This window comes from Ahaetulla prasina, chromosome 1 (assembly GCF_028640845.1).
Source record: "Ahaetulla prasina isolate Xishuangbanna chromosome 1, ASM2864084v1, whole genome shotgun sequence".
Classification (NCBI taxonomy): Eukaryota; Metazoa; Chordata; class Lepidosauria; order Squamata; family Colubridae; genus Ahaetulla; species Ahaetulla prasina.
In genome coordinates, this window is record NC_080539.1 from 341981170 (window position 1) to 341999324 (window position 18155).

The window sequence follows — 18155 nt, forward strand, 5'->3', positions numbered from 1 at the left end:
GAATGGCAACTTTAGGTAAGTAAACAAATTCACACAAATGGCAGTTCAATACTTATTTCAAGCATATGTGACAGATCTACCTGCAGCATCATATCTGATTTGCCTGTGTGAATTAGTTTTCCTAAATTAATCCTGAGAAATTAATTTGATGTCACAGGTTATTCAATAGAAAGAACTTGCACACATGGTTGAAAATCACACAGCGCTGAACAATTAAAGGAATCATAAATTGTGATTCAGGTAACTGTGAGGGCTATAGTTATATTTTAACAGGGACATTCTATGGACAATATCTATTTAACAGAATGCTAAATTCCAGATTCCGTTTGTTTCCTTAAAGGTTTTCTAGGCATGCCAATTCAATTTCTATCTTTACCTCCAGCTAAGGCCCGTAATATACAACCTACAACTTGCTATGCAGTGAGGCCTTTTAGATATTAGATTACGCCACTTTTCTCTTCCTGAAAAGAAGTTCGTGATGAAGATCGTCCCAACAAAAATTCCTTCTCATGAATCAGGCTATCCAAGAGGTCTTCCTGTCGATAATTATGATAAACCTTCAAAAAGGCCAATATTGTAATTCCTAACCAAGTCAGCCAGGCAGCCCAGAGGCCAAACTAGAAACAAAAAAGAGAAAGAGATGATGAGAATACTTTAAAAATATAAACGTATACCTTTCCAAAAATTATACCCTCTAAAACTGTTAAATCCTACAATCCCTAATTTATTGGAATTGCAGTCCCAAAATACCTGTAGACCACCATATTGGGGAAAGTGAATCTAATATAATGTGTGATCAGTACATTTTCCCCAAGAACCTTCAGCTGAATAATAGTTAAATGTTGAAGATTTTCTCTATTCACAGTATCCATAGCCTACAATTTATCAAAACTAATGGCTGAGTTGGTACAATATGTTATGCTTAATTCAAACAAACATTAATGTGATATTTGACTCTAGATTTTTTTAAAAAAAATCTGTAACATCTTAAAAAGTCCATTACCGTAAGTATACTTTCCTAACTCCAGAGATCTCAAAAATGTATGAGAATGAATTTTTCAGCAAATTTATAGATACTTATTATATTGAAAGAAAAGCTTTTGAAATATCCAAACAATACCCATGTCTTTTTATCATGCTTGCAGTTCAACTGCAACAATAGAAAATTGATATATACATTTTAAATGATACAGTCAACTGATGAAGAGCAATAGTGAGGCCCATGAAGTATAGTCACTGAGTATTACCAGGACATGCCTCTAGAATTCTCTATATTATGCTTCAGTACAGTGGATGAAACATCTGAAAATTACTGTATGTAGCCATCAATTTCTATGCCAACTTTCTGAATGACCCACTTTCTATAACATCTCAGAGAACAGCAGCACATCTCTTACATTACTAAAAGGAATCCAGTCCAGGTTGGCATCACATATTCAGCTTTTATATTTCTTAGTCTAGTCCCATGATGGCGAACCTAAGGCACAGGTACTGGAAGTGGCACGCAGAGCCATCTCGCCTGGTACGCAAGCCATCTCCTGTTGCTCTTCTGGGTTCCAACGCACCCGGGAAGAGCAGCCATCCGGTGTGCATGCACGCACCAGGAAGATGATCTTCCAGTTTCCCGTGCACACATGCGCACCGGCCACCTGGTGTTCTGGTTTCTGGTGCACATGCATGCACAAAGACCAGCTGGCCGGTGTGCAAAAATGTGCCAGAAACTGGAAGATCATCTTCCTGGTGCTTACATCCACACCGAGTGGCTGCTCTTCCAGTTTCTGGCACACGTGCATGCCCGCTCCTGTTTCCGCACTTGGTGCTGAAAAGGTTCACCAACACTGGTCTAGTCCTTTGTGCTCCATCACAATCTTGCCTTTCCTAGAAATCTCAAGAATGTCATCTAAGAACCAATACACCTAACAGTATTCCTTGTAAGAGACTAGGGATGCAAATAAATAGAAACTCATCTACATTTTTCTTGAAGATTTATTCTTGCCGTATTTATGTCTGGGTGTGCAGCTTCCAAAAAAAATAACTGTGAGTGAGCTAAAATATGCATTTCCATAATTTCATGACTACAGCATTCATAGAATCACAGAGCTGGAAAACTAATTAGAGATTATCAATTCCAATTCTCTGTTTAACATAGAGCCTGCAACTACAGCTGTTTGGTATCTATGCAGCTTCTTCTTCAATATATCTAATGAAGTAGAGGCCATCATCTTCCAAATTCCACAGTTAAATTGCTCATTGTTAGGAAGCTTCTCTCAGTATTTAGCCAAAATTAGCTTCCTTACAATTTCTATCCACTGGTTCCAATTGTCTTCTCCAAAGTAATAAAGCTCTAATGTGTTCCATCTTCCAAAGTTGACAGATGGTAATAACATCTGTCCCTTAATTTTCTCTTCTGCATAAAGTCCAACCATCTCTCCCAGAATTTGGCTTCTACCATTTTTTCCATCTTAATTCAACTTTGGATATGCTCAAGCTCAACTAGTTTATGTGACTGAACCATGTCAGATCTATTATTACAGACAGAAATGTTGGTTCAGATGAAATACAATCATCCAATGCAGATAGAAACAATGCTGAGTGTAACATTTGTGAACTGATTCTAGATAGCAATAAGTAAGGATGGTGCTATTTTAGTATGAAGAAGACATTTTGTGACATTTGAAGTCTCTCCAAAGTTCTGTGAAAAAAGAGGCTTAACTTACCTGTGTGATAGCAAACTGGTCATAAAATGACGAGTTTTCTAAATTCAGCTCAAGATCTATATCTTGTAATTCTTCACAACTAAAAGGAGAAGGCATTTTGGATGAAAGAGAAGGGAAGAAAAAGTAATTCAGTAGTTATATATTATCTTTCATAGAATCCATTCTATATATCACTAACTTGCTAAATCACTCTCGCATACACTGCTTCTCTGTCAAACACACATACCACATTCACGAAGTACATGACAACTGATGATATGTCTTATTATCACACAATCTTTTGGCTGTCCTTGAAACACAGATAAACTTTTGTATTATGTTCTCCCTCAAGTGTTTCATGAACCAGTCACAACTCATTGTAGTTTTATTGCAGACAAGAAATAATAGAGAAAAGGTCAATATGTCAATGTCTTCTCCAACATTTTGTCAACTGTTCCTATTCTGGCCACTTTCCTGAAGATTATAAAATGAGACAAGCTGATGAAGGTTTCAGCTGAATCATCTCAAACTACATTCTTACTTTGCCAGGACCTCTCCTTGTATGTCCTTTAAAAAGGGGTCACACAGTCAGTTAAGCCATTGCAAAAGACTCATATTATGGCTTCTTCTTTTTTTCCCCCTTTTTTTTTTTGAAGACTCAAATGGCACAGCAGCCTGTCACTGCATATAAACCATGGAAGGAAAACCTTGTTCAGCAGAACTTTCTGTTTTGTTAATTCCCTGTTTCTGTGCAAAATTTCTAGTGTGGTCATCTGGAAAGATTATGCCAGAGTCAAACAGTTGCATCTAGTGACTAATCTTTCATTGTGTCAGGCACAATGAAAGACTAGATGAAACTTTACTGTAAACCTGCAAGATTCCTTTTAAGGTTCTTCTTCAGATGAATGTTCCTCTATAGGAGAAATTCAGCAAAGAGTAAGTATATAATAATGTATAATTATAATAAATAAACTGAGTAAATAAATTCAAATAAAAGTTGACAGAAATGTGTCAGGAATGGACAAATTAACAAGACCACCAGATCAAGGGCTGCTAATAATGCACAAATTGATAATCTACCTAAGTATAATTAGGTATTGTTAAATCAATAAAAGAATAAGATATTTCCAGAACTCATATATTGCATTTTCAGTGCACAGGTTCTATTATAGCCTTGCTATAATTGAAGCATTTATTTAAGAGATTATTTACAACTGTAATGAGAGGTCAAGCCTCAGTGGCCAAGTGATTTGCACAGAAAAATCTCAGGGTGAAAAACAGCCTTAATTTCTGCCAGTCAGTATAGACAACAATGAGCCAAATGCTCATTGCTACGTCAGAAATAAATTTCAATAGTCCTATCAGCTGCAGCTACTATTTTCTCTCTACTATTTTGGCATTGCAGGGATGCTGGTTCATGATAACCCATCAATGACATGACCACCCAACACATATTATATCATTGGTCTGTGCATGGGTATCTATTGGAGGGAAGTGCAGAAAGACAGGGTTGGGGTCATGATCCATCTTGCAGTTTTTGACCCTTCCAAGTCAATGCAGACTATTTCACTGGCCACGTACTATACAACACAGAAGCTTTACCTCTACCTCCAATATTCTCCAGAGCTGATTTTTGTAAGGGCCTAGGATTTCTAAGTACTGTACAATTTAAAAGCCACACAAGCCTTGTTTCCAAGAGCATAAATAAATCATGTTTATATGTATTGCATCAACAAAAAAGGTCTGCAGATTCTAAATTTAAAATCGATACACAAGTCCTTTGTATTATCTCTCCAATCATCCTACCCATATGAAAATGTCCTCTTTGGCATCATGCCAGGGACTTTCAACCATGATGAAAAGAAGTTGTTGATCTTCAGAAGAAGATAATATTTGCATGTTTTATTTCCAATGATCCTGGCCAAATTCAGTCCAAAATAAAGTCTGCATATAGATGGTTTTCTATTTTCATTTTTAATACGTTCCTTGGATTTTTACTTGGCAAATCATAGGGTTTGAGATTTCCAAAGTTATCTCTCTTTCTTATCTTTTTAATACTGTCAATCATCTTGGAGGCCTATCTAAATATTTGATTAGCTGATTAGATTTAAAAAAAAAAAAACCTGAGAGAATATTTTAGCCAAATATTTAAATAATCATGGCAGTCCTAAATAAAACATTCACTGATGTATACAATATACAATATTATATATATATGTCTTGGCGTATTCGGGTCTTTTCCCATGTAAGGTTGAGAGTATCTTGGTGACGTTTCGACGAGGTCCCACTCATCATCTTCAGGCTGGCGCTTATGGCTATCCTGGGTCCAGTGTCAATTTTCGTGGCTGGGACCGAACCCAGGATAACACATGAGGCCACCATCAATCATCCTCACCAGATTCAAACCCAAACCCATCCCATAGACGAAATACAACCACATCCAGACACCAGACCACAGCAGCATCACCAGCTGCTGCACCCCCCTCCGATCCCCATGCAAAGCAAGCTGACACACGCCATGAACAAATGACAGGACCCCAGACTCAGAGCCAGGCCAGAGCCCGGGGTGCTGCATAACAGCCATCTGCTCAGGATGTTGCAGCACAGTACTCAGGATGTCACAGCACTAGAACTCAGGATGTTGTAGCACAGCCCATTATCCAGGTCGTTAAGACTAATGGGCACACAGCTAGGACCACACCCACACAAGATGTTACAAAACAGCCAATTAATCTGCAAACATCAACTCCATCAACCGATCAAGATGTAACAACACAGCCAGCCAATCCGCTTATAGCAACAAAGCCAGCACTCCACACCTCCCCACCAGTATTTATAGAGACACGGCAGCTCCAACCACACTTTGCTCACACAAGCATGAAGCCATAAGCACCAGCCTGAAGATGACCAGTGGGACCTCGTCGAAATGTCGCCAAGATACTCTCAACCTTACACGGGAAAAGACCCAAATACGCCAAGACTTGCATACCTATACCCGTGAAAATCTTATATATTGGGGTGCATACTAAACTCCAAGTTCTGAAAATTATATTTAATTCATAATTCAATCACTTATTTATATACTATCATCATTTATACCATTTTTTTCTAAAAGCTAACAAAAGGGAATATATATGTGTGTGTGTGTGTGTTTATATTATATTATATATATATATATATATATATATATATATATATATATATATATATATATATATATATATATGTACGTATGTATATGTATATGCATGTATGTGTGTGTGTATGTATATATATATGTATACACATACATGCATATACATATACATACACACATACATATGCAACATATGGCAAAGTAAAATGTAATATCGGTGCTTTAATCATTATAAGACATAAAATCTCACTACATACTGTACTTATTATTCACAAGATTTCTATTAAATCACTCACAGTCATTTAATCACTTTATACTCTTTTCCAAGTTAATCCCATAGTGATTGAGTACATTTATTTAATATGAATATATTTAATGTGCAGTATGGAACTTTACACACATCTGATTTCAGTAGAAATTCCCTGAGGCCAATTCAGTCATGTAAAGAACTGAATACATTTAGCTTAACTCAGTGCAGTCCCAGGGAATATTTTTGTTCACCATAAGGCCGTATTCATCTCCCAAGTTCTTATATTCATTTTGAGATTTGAGAAGAAACTAGTGGATCTTAGCTACACATAATTTGCAGTATTCTAAATATGTCAAGAAAAACTTTATCATTCTGGAGTACAATGACTTCACACTCCAAGATTTTCCAGAAAGATATGCAGAGGTCTTTTTATTCTTTTTTTTAATTTATTTGATTTCTACAGCTGCCCATCTCAAGCAAATGACTCTTATGGCTTGTGCCAGGCAGCCATTCAGTCTAGTACTTCAATAGACATGATGTGTCACAAACGTAAGACTCCCTATATCAAACCGCTCTCTATCCCTTTGGTAGCACACTGGAAGAGAACTCTGTGAATACATGGGTATCCTCCTTTAGCTGTTGGGGTGGAGAGTCCTGAAGCAATGCAAAGCAGTTGGTTTGCTGCTCAGAACCAAAGAGTTATGTTGCATGGCAAAGCAGCTTCCAACACAGTTCTGGGCTGCATAAACAGAGCAACAGAATCAAGATCATGTGAAGTGTTCATACCACTTTATAATGCCTTGCTAAGGCCAGATTTGGAATACTGCATCCAGTTTTGGTCACCGCGATGTAAAAAAGATGTTGACACTCTAGAAAGAATGCAGAGAAGAGCAACAAAGATGATTAGGGGACTGGAGGCTAAAACATATGAAGAACAGCTGCAGGAACTGGGTATGTCTAGTTTAATGAAAAGAAGGATTAGCGGAGACATGATAGCAGTGTTCCAATATCTCAGGGGTTGCCATAAAGAAGAGGGAGTCAAACTATTCTCCAAAGCACCTGAGGATAGAACAAGAAGCAATGGGTAGAAACTAATCAAGGAGAGAAGCAACTTAGAACTAAGGAGAAATTTCCTGACAGCTGGAACAATTAATAAGTGGAACAACTGGCCTGCAGAAGTTGTGAATGCTCCAACACTAAAAGTTTTTAAGCAGATGTTGATAACTACTTGTCTGAAGTGGTGTAGGTTTTCCTGCCTAAGCAGGGGGTTGGACTAGAAGACCTCCAAGGTCCCTTCCAACTCCGTTATCCTATCCTATCCTATCCTATCCTATCCTATCCTATCCCATCCTATCCTATCCCTATCCCTATCCCTATCCCTATTCCTATTCTTTTTCCTATTCTATTCTATTCTTAACCATACTGTGCAGTATCATTAAAAACAAAGCAGCCCTTCAAAATTTTGCATAACCCTAATGCATGTCCAATTTTTTAATATGGAATTTGGCTATATTGGGGTGCATACTAAACTCAAAATTCTGAAAATTATATTTAATTCATAATTCAATCACTTATTTATATACTATCATCATTTATACCATTTTTTTCTAAAAGCTAACAAAAGGGAACACAATAATAAAATATATGTAGTAAATTCTACATTTTAGCTTGATGTACTCTAGTACTCTACTACCTACATGCAGTGGGTCTCCTCAGCTTTGGTTCCACCATACTTTGTGAATCATGGAAGACAAATAATTTATTTTTAAGTATAGCCATCAACTGAAAAAGAATTATTGTTTGTTTGTTTGTTTGTTTGTTTGTCAACAAATTCAAGGAAACAAGTAACAGTATAAACATAGACATGGACACATGAAAAAAAATGGCACAAAAAAAGGATATAAATAGGCAAAACATAGCCATAAACACATAGAATTATTACATATAATTGGGAACAGAAGGACAGGGATGGTAGGCACACTGGTGCGCTTATGCACGCCCCCTTAGGGACCTCTTAAGAAACATGAAAGGTCCACGGTAGGCAGTTTACGATGAAAGGTATGGGGATTAGAGAGACTAACAACAGGATCAGGTAGAGTGTTCCAGACATTTACTACTCTATTGCAGAAATTATATTTCCTACAATTAAGATTAGAGCAAATTACATTGAGTTTAAATCTATTAATTGTGTAACCCTTTTCTATGTAATAGAAACCCTGGACCCTAAGAACCCAATGACAGAGGCAAAGTCTCTTATGTAACTAATCTTGCTTTAATAAAGCTCCAAATTATAAGGTTCCTTGCTTGTTTTACGTGTTTTGTTATCTGCATATATGTGCTATTTCCCATTTCTCCACCCCGATGTATCATGTTCAATACTCACCTATTTGGCATGCTTCCTTTTTCGGTAATAGCATCACACCACATGTTAAACCCAACAGTCACAATAGTGCTCGCAATAAAGATGACAAAAACCACAAAGGCGCTAATCAGAAGATTCAGGAAAGCATAAAAGAAAGAGCTGCAATGAAAATTGGAGATTGGGGAGAAGAAAAAGAAAAACATATTTAACCAGTAACACGAGCAATAACTCTGAACCACATGCAAAGCTGGAATCAAATCAAAGGAAAGGAATCGAATCCACATCCAGGTCCACATTTCCATACAGGTCTATTTCCTCCTGATTCACCAAACCTTCTCTGGTTTGACTCATTTTTCTAACTGGGCAATTAATACAAGGTATCTCCCTTCCTCAGGATGGGATACAGCAAACAAAAACAAAACTGAGTTTTTCAGATTTTCTTTTGACTGCCCACCTGAGAAGATATTTTTTTTCCTGATCCCGATCAATTCTTCATACTTTGATTTTCCCAGGATCTTCTGGCCTCTCCCCCTACCTAGATTGACAGATCGGAGTCAGGATTTCCTTTCAGTCCTTCCTTTTCTGAGGCTTTTGGGATGGGATTTCTTCCCTATCTCTACCATAATGAAGACAATCTATTTAAGATTGATCTATGTAAGCACCAGTATGCATTGACTCTAGAACAGGGATCTCCGAACTTGCGACTTTAAGACTTGTGGACTTCAACTCCCAGAATTCCCCAGCCAGCCATGCTGGCTGAGGAATTCTGGGAATTGAAGTCCACAAGTCTTAAAGTCGCCAAGTTTGGGGATCCCTGTTCTAGAACCTCATGTGATACTTCCTATTTCTGGTTGCAATAGGTAGAAGATGACATTTTTAATTATTCTCTCATGGAGAAGGGTTAACAATTACATGTACATACATGAAAGGTTCTATTCAGATAGTTCTAATCATTTGACAAGGCATAAGGAACAATTTAAATAACCAGCAGAAAGAACAACTAAAAAAAGTATGAGCAAATAGAAGAGTTTGGTAGTCAAAAGCAACTATAAATATTAACTTGCAAACATGCAATAACCGAAAACTTAATGTTACTCATCACCTGCATTACTTTGAATAAATCAATAGAGTCAGAAAACTTCTGAAATTGGTTTAAAAACCTGAATATGTTCATATGATGACAACTGGCTTTTAATACAAGTGCTTGCCGTAAGATGTTTAAGTGAAATGCCACACATAATCCCTTGAATGTAATGTGGACATCGTAGTATACTAGACCGGGGTCTCCAACCTTGGCAATTTTAAGACTTGTGTGGACTTCAACTCCCAGAGTTCCTCAGCCAGCAAAGCTGTCTCTAGACCTGTCTCTCCAGATAACACCTCCACAGAGGATATGGAGCTCTCTGAAAAGTAATTTTCTCATGAACACATCATGAGGGGATTCCTCCACATTGGCAAGGGGAACCCTAAATCCTTAAGGGAAACATCTTTGGACTTAAAATTCCTTCTTGGGATATGTAGAGTCCCCCTCCTGATTCTGAAAAGAAAAGCAAGTCTTTTTAACCTTCTCCTGATAGAACTGAAAAGCTGATCTTCTCATCAGTAGAAACACTGCATAGACCTTTCTGATTGGCTGCAGCTGATCTCAAATGTTGTTCTGATGTTAAGTTTCAGAGATTTTGGAAACCATATTCATTGCTGCTATAATGGAGGAGGCCTGAATATTATTTCTAGGCTGTGCAGAGCTTCAGATTTGATTTGAGAATAGTGTCTTAAAGTCTAAAGGGGATTTTATGAAAGTCCTTGTAGTCAGCTATGTAAATTATGGTAAAGGTAAAGGTTCCCCTCACACATATGTGCTAGTTGTTCCCGACTCTAGGGGGTGGTGCTCATCTCCGTTTCAAAGCTGAAGAGCCAGCATCTCCGGCATGACTAAACACCAAAGGTGCACAGAACGCTGTTACATTCCCACCAAAGGTGATCCCTATTTTTCTACTTGCATTTTTTACGTGCTTTTGAACTGCTAGGTTCGCAGAAACTGGGACAAGTAACAGGAGCTCACCCCATTACGCGGCACTAGGGATTTGAACCGCTGAACTGCCAACCTTTCGATCGACAAGCTCATCATCCCAGCCACTGATCCACCGCATCCCTGTTACAGTAGACCATTTTAAATGCAGAATTGTCTGTAACAATTGAAAAAAGTAATCCTAGCTGCAAGATTTTGCTGTTTTAGAATGAATAAACAAGCACAAAACGTGCATCAAAATGCAGCTTCTTTAATAAGTTGCAGACATTTTGGAACTGATATGAATCATTGCAGCATCCAGAATGTTTCTGAGGTGCAGCAGAATCTTGGATAATTTTATATGCTGATATTTTATTTTATGTTTATGAAATCTGCTAAACTAAAAACTTCCTCTCCCCTTTCTTCGACCAAGTCATAATGAAGCAATCTTAAATAACCTCATAGTATAGTATCAGCAAATGATATAGAAACACATCTCCACAGAGATCTAAAAAGTATTTGTTATACCAGTGTGCCTTGGGTTGCTTAGCTGAACATGCCTGTTTAGCCCACACTAAAATAGTACATATTGTCTATTTTAGCTTCTGCTCATCAATCTGTTTTGGGTTAATCTGGATGCTAGTTTTAAGAAAATAAAACTATCTCCAAATCACATCTCCTCTTTAAAAATTTTCACTTCTTTCTTATTCTCTACAAGGTTTAAAAAATTCCATAGTGCAACTTAACACAATCTTTGGATTGATGAAACTTTCATGCCTGAGATGTGAGATTCTTTTCTATTTTCCAAATGTTATATACTTCAGTTTAGGCTATATGTAAAAAATGCTTTCTACTTGGAATGGAAAAGATATATAAATACAAGACTCATAGGTGATTTCAAAACTGCACAGTAATGGTCTGAAATTCTGGTAAAAAGAAGTATATGAAACACATATACATCCTCAGAACTAGAAAATTCAGGTGAGTAAAGAGCATTATGGAACATTCACATCTTTAGAGTTATGGAGCTGAAACAGCTCACTGAAGGTAAGAGAAAAGCTAGACCGAATGGAGGAAAAATTTTGCACTGATGTAGGTCTTCAATAGCTGTCACATAAAATTACAATAATGAACTATGCACAAAGCACATTGAAGAAACTGCCTGGAATAACACCTACTTTTCCATTGAATAGCCAATGCCAACATAAATTTTCTAAATGGTCTGATTGACTTTTATAGCAATAGAGTAACACAGGATATGATGGAATTAATTCAGTACAACAGAAATTTTAGGAAAATTTTGTAAGTATTAAGCAAAATCTTATATCTCCAGATCTACTGTACTACAATTTCCAGAATCTCATTCATCTAATATAGGGCTGTCAACCTCATGGCCCATGGGCTAGATGTGTCACACACTGACCACACCCACGCCCGGTTTAGCGAAGGGGAAAAAGTCATGATATGTCATGTGACAATGATGTGACATGAGTCTGACATCCCTGATCTAATACATCCATAGGGCACCCAACTGGGGAATGAAAAGTCTAACTAGAATTAATCACTTATCTTTAGTCATGCAAACATTTTTGATTTGTTTAGTTTCTTGGTATATATGTATTCTGTTACAGATTTTACAGGTAATCTTCATTGATCAGCAATTGAAGTTTGAAGTTAAGGTGGTGCTGAACAAGGCAAATTTATGACTATTCATCATAGCTGTGCTATCACAGCATCCCCACAATCACATGATTGTGATTCAGGTAATTGACAACTGGCTGACAATTGCAACAGTTACAATGTCCTGTAGTCTTTTGTAAACTTCACTGCCAGCATCCAACAAGCAAAAGCAATGGGGAAGCCATCAGGAGGTTGCAAAAGGCAATCATATGTGCAAGGGACACTGCAAACCACATAGAATTCACCTAACAATGACAACTGGGATTGCTACCACTGCCATTATAAGTTGGTGTGGTTACATGACATCATGCTTTATGACTATGTTGCTTAGCAATAGAATTCCCGGTCTCAATTAAGAGAAATCTGTATTTATACATTGATTTGAACACTTAAAATATATATTTAAATAGCTTTCAGATGTTTTATCCATTTGGAGTGACCTTGCCTGGTTATATTAGGTCGTCATCTTATGCAGCCACACTTCAAAGTAAATCCCATTAATCAAAGAACTTGGTCAAGTTATACAGTTGTACAACAATTAAACAATGAGCATCTGCTACTTTTTCCAACAGGATACTCTCCAGATTGGATTTACCATAGCTGGTTGTGAAAATCTGGAAGGCCAGTAAACGACAGCAGAGAGATATACACACACACACAAATGATGCCATCAAGTAGTTGGCTCGATTTATGAAGTCCCAAAATGGTAAGCCTACCCCAGTGGTCTGGATTACACCTCTAACAGACACTATTCTAAACGACAGGGTTGTTCAATATTATGGGAGGTAGTGTCCATTGCAGTCAGAGAGTCCCGTTATAGAAACTTCACATCCCAGATTAGTCATAATTTATTTAACCATAGTTTATTTAATTAGCCCCAACTTCATTGCGAGATAACAAAGTGAAGAACTGTAAACAGGGGTGGCTAATCTCTGGGTTAGTGTGTTGTAGGAACCAAGCCAGCCAGAGGAACAACGGGAATCCCCCTCCCCAGGGAAATCAACTTTTGAAAAATCCTATTTGTCGCCTGGGGGCTCCAGGCAGATCTTCCCCCTTTCTTCTTCAGCCCCCTTCTTTGCCTCCCCCGATCTCTCAATAAGCAGCACCCCCTTCGCTTCGGTTCCCGGGCCAGGTGGAGGCAAGACCAACACTTACTCCTCGTGGCCTTTGCAAAGGAAAAAGAGGGTCCTCCAGGCCTGCACTGCGGCGAGAAGAAGAGAGAGGAGGCCGGCGAAGAGGCTGAACCGGCAGGCGGATTCGGGTCCCCACTCCTGAACGGTGAAGCGCTGCCGCTCGGCCGTCAGGTTGGCGTTGAGCCACATGCCCTCGGTGAAGAGCAGGCAGCGGCCGTGGAAGTCATTGCTGTTCTCCGATAGCGGCACCACCACGATGAAGCTGAAAAGGAAGGCGAGGAAGTAGCAGATGCACTGCGCGAAGAGGAAATTGCTCAGCGCCATGATCGCCCGCCTGCCGCAGACCCAGCCGCCTTCAGCCCAGAAACAAGGAGCGAGCCCGAGGATGCGCAATGAGAAGCGCGCCTACGCCTTTTCCCGCAACTGCCCTCCCAACCCCCGCGCCTCCGAGGGGAGGGGAACGGCACCTGCCAAATCTGGTTATATTGAGGTTTCTCCCGGGTGTCATTCTCACTAACAGACGTTTTAACTCTTGCCTAAATAGGGCTGGGGATTAACCTCGGGCCTTCGAGATGAGTTGTCTGGCCTTGGGACCAAAATAATAATAATTTTAACGTACCAGTTTTACCTCCGAAATACTATTTCACAATGCAGTTTCCAAAAAAAATATATCCAAGTAATCAATTCTCTGAGCATGCAAAAAAATACCCAAGTCGTGCAACCTCCTCCACAATCCTGATGTGTAGAGTAGACTAGGAAAATAAGGTCAAGGTGACCTCTCAGAACACAGCCATGGCAACTGATTTGTATATGTGGATACACATATAGAAAAGTATGTGGATGTGTCCCTATAAGATACCAAACTTTTATTTTCTTTAATATGCTACAGAATTCTTTATCTTGCTAAAAGAAATGTACACAGCTGTCTCTCTAACTCCTAAGTAATTGTGCTTAAAGTTGAAACAATAATTGGGTGGGGAACTTTTAATTATATAGAAACTGTGGGCATTACAATCTACTACATTTCTCAGTAGTAGTGCTTTTCTCAGGTCATTTATTTATTTACACAAGAAGATAATACCTTATGATACCTGTGCTTTCAGGTTAAAAAGGATTCCTCTAATTTCAAGTTACACCACAAACTTCTATATGATATGAATTATACAAGAACCCCAGTTCTCATATTGGCAGTATATTTCTCTCTCTCTCTCTCCCTCTTCCTCTCCCTCCCTCTCTCCCTCTCTGTCCCTCCCTCTGTCCCTCTCCCACTGTCTGTGTGTGTGTGTGTATGTGTATTTGCATGTGTGTGTGGAATTGTGAGACATCATTTGTCCAACTTGGACCAGTCATTGGTCCAACAACATTGGTCCAATTGCTTCAAAGTGTTTTCTGTAATTGATCAGTAATCAGATTCTTGTGGAGTGCGTTGATTTTCCCCAAGGAACAATCTCTTGCCATATGTTTCTACCAATCCTGCTCTCCTTTTATAAGGCAGTAAAGATTTGGTAGTGTTCTCAGGCCCAGGGCATTGAGTGTGTGAGAGGCCCTATCCCTTGGGTGTTTAACATCTATTGATTAGATATTGTCTTCAACTGCTATGTTGTATTTTGTGTTTATTTCAGCAAGGAGAGGGAGAAAAAAATAGCTTCATGCCAGGAACTAATGGTTCCAGTGCTTTTTTAAAAGAATTTGCTTTTCTTGGCAAGTTTTATCATAATAATCACGGCCATACAACTCTATTTTACACCTGATCAAAAATGTAAATAGCATTAATCAGCACCAAGAAGAGTTCCCCCATTCTGATTGCAACCAGCGCCCTTGCTTACATGAATGCCTCTGTCCATGGTCCTGACTTTCATATTGCCCTACAGTACTGTTGAAATTAAAACTGATTCTGGCCATGTTTCCCATGAAGTATGGGGACTTCAAGTAATACTTTATAGTATGAACTGGAAAAAAATATTGACATTAATAGCCATGAATTAAACTTATATAGATTTATTCTTAAGATATATGTATTTCTAGCTATTTTTATTCATGTATTTTAGAACTATATGGGTTAAAGCAAGTGTGTTTTCTAGGATCAAGCTGCAGCATTCCATGGTTGATCTTATGCAAAGATCTTTTTGACCCAAAAGATGTTATGTACATGCCCTTGCACACTCCACATAACATCTCTTCATAGTCCTACTGTCAGCCCTGGAGGCCATCTTTTTCTTTAGATCTTCAGGGCTCCCACACTTAGTGCTGTGGGAAACTGGCGGTGGGGGGATAGGATAGAGTAGTGGAGATATTTAGCCATAATAACATTCCTTTCTCTGAGATTCAAGGGCATCTGGGCCCGCACCTGGAGTGGCATGACTGGGAAGCAACTCCAGTTGGACGGTCATTGATTGGACCATGTGATGGACATGTGGGTGCAGGGGAAGGGACTTGGACTTTCTTTTGGTGGGGAAAGCCTGGAAGCTTTCAGATTTGGGTTTTCCCAGATGTGCCAATATGACATCTCTAATAAAATGGAACTTTGATGAATTTCTAACCTTGGAGTCTTTTTTCATTGGGGGTGTTACTTGGAACCCTGACACCTACTATATATATATTTATATTAAGATCAAAGTCTTATTCAAATATTGATTCTTATATAGCCAGTAAATAATTGCCCAGATCAAAGAAGGATTGAGAAAATAACATTTTAATTATCTTTCATTAATTTAATCTAATTTTACTAAAACAAATTTAATATTTCATCTGGTCTCATCCTCTTTTTAGAGTACAGTCTCCGGTATGCTTTTAATAATCAAATTCCTGGTCTGAGAAGGTTAAGAAACTTTTTTTAAAATGTCCTAAGAAGTAAAAGGACTAAATATGTCCATTGAGCTCAGTGGGCAAGAATTGTTCAATGACTATTTGAGGGTGGGGAAGGAAAAAATGATAAAGGTGAAATAGTTTCCTGAAAATCTAGAAACCTTTGTTAGTTTGTACAATTGTAAATGGCTGATCTCTAGACTTCCACATCATGTATAAGTAGAAGACAAATTTTCATTTGATAGAAGACACATTTTCATATTTGTTTGTATTACCCTTTTTTGTCAGCACAATTGCAATCAATAATGGTGTAATACCTCAAATAAAAATAATTGCCAATACTCTACCATTATCAGTGAAGCATTCTTCCCTTCTCTCCCCTCCCCCTCTTATTTTAGGCTGCCTTGAAAATATGCTTGATCACTAAACAACCACATTTTTGGTATTTTAAAAAAATCAGTTGCAAACTGATAGTGGTATACTCTACACTTCAGTGATAAGTACTATTATTTCCAATATTGAAACAAAGAATTTACTGTGGATTTAGATGCACTATCTAGATTATGGCTATAATGGGAATAGTGTACAGTGTACATTTGCATGCTGATGATCCCTCCAAATGTACCATTTGGAGACAATGGTAGTCTGAAGCTGCATCTAGGTTGGACAAAAAAAAAAGCACAGTTAGTTTGTGCTAATTTTGTAAGAGGGGATAAATATAGTAACATCTGCCAACTGGTAATCAGGATGATGGCTGTCTCCCATATGCCCAATTCGTATTATAGAAAAATCATAATTGGAACAGCAATAGAAGAAATGTCTTCACAGTAATTTCACATTTGATTGTGTAACATACAATGATTTCTCCTTCCAGACTATCTCATTGCACTTTGTATCCAAGGTTAGACAAAATACCTAAGAGTGAATACAGCTATTTTTGTTGGGTGAATAGGGGGATTGTTGGGGGAGCAATGAAAATTACAGAGCTAATAGACAGATAAGGTCCTTCCGAAAGATTAAAAAATGCAGCTTCAATTCTTGCCTTACTAAAAACAAAAACTCACATCCTGAACTATGTTTTCATTGTTTGTATAATCTATTCTCCTGGAAGTTGTGCAATATTCTATCTCCACTGCTGAGAAATTGATTAATTTCTAGTAGAGCCCCAGCCCATTCTTCAAAGAATGGAACAAATTGCAAATGATGATGCCCTGGGGCAAAGTGATTTTGCTGATAATTCAAGGTCTTAAGTGTGAGTACGACAGTGGACAGCAGGAGCTTTTTCATTAGATTCCCAGATATTTCATTTTACTTGTGTTGGGAAGTTTGGGAAAGAGAAAAATCTAAACTGTTGAATGCTATTCTTAAATTCTCTTCTGTGAAATGTAAACCTTTATGATTCCTGGGTATTTTCTAAAATTAAAATGGGAATCAATGGGAATCAATGAAGACGTCAGTTTGTTCCTTACTGAAGGAAAAGTTGGATAGAAAGTAGGAAAATTTGTTTCAGTTTGTATCATTTGATTTTTTTTTCTATTGCAAAGTGTGGTGGATGAAAATTTTAGTCACTGTAAATTTTCTCAAGGCAATTCCATTTTCTCTCCATTTCTTAGAATGGATACATGCATTCACTTTTGAGACAAAAGTCAAAACAAAGGTTTAAGATAGAAACTTCAGAATTGACTTGAGATGGGGCCCCATATTATCATCACCTATCGGCATGTCTATAAGAAAATCTAATCGTTAAGAATACAAATTACATTTACAAAACTAGGAAGAAACGATAGACTGTTCATGTGAATCATGTAAGAAGTTCTCAAATCAAAGGCAAAATGTAAGAATGGGTTTTAGAAACAGTCTTGTGGAATCCTACACAACGCAAACCACAATTCAATCAGCAGCAAAGACATTAACATAAAGTGGAAGCTTGGGCAAAGAAGTCCATATGAAGCTGATGAAACTGAACTATTGAAGATAACTGGAAAAATTCTATAACAATGGAATCGCAACCAAGAAGGATATCTGTTGTGACTCCAGCCTCCGAACCTGGCTCCAAACCTGAGGATGGGAACGGAACATCATCAC

The 18155-nt window shown here is 38.0% G+C and overlaps 1 protein-coding gene across 1 annotated transcript; it reads right to left on the reverse strand.

The window, feature by feature from the left end:
• Positions 1-297: 297 nt before the first annotated feature.
• Positions 298-13596, reverse strand: TMEM179 (transmembrane protein 179). The gene is made up of 4 exons (XM_058162829.1): positions 13288-13596; positions 8466-8603; positions 2718-2796; positions 298-617 (listed from the first exon to the last, which is right to left on the reverse strand). The coding sequence occupies exons 1-4, from the start codon at positions 13587-13589 to the stop codon at positions 438-440; spliced, it is 699 nt and encodes a 232-aa protein (XP_058018812.1). The 5' UTR covers positions 13590-13596; the 3' UTR covers positions 298-437.
• Positions 13597-18155: the final 4559 nt, after the last annotated feature.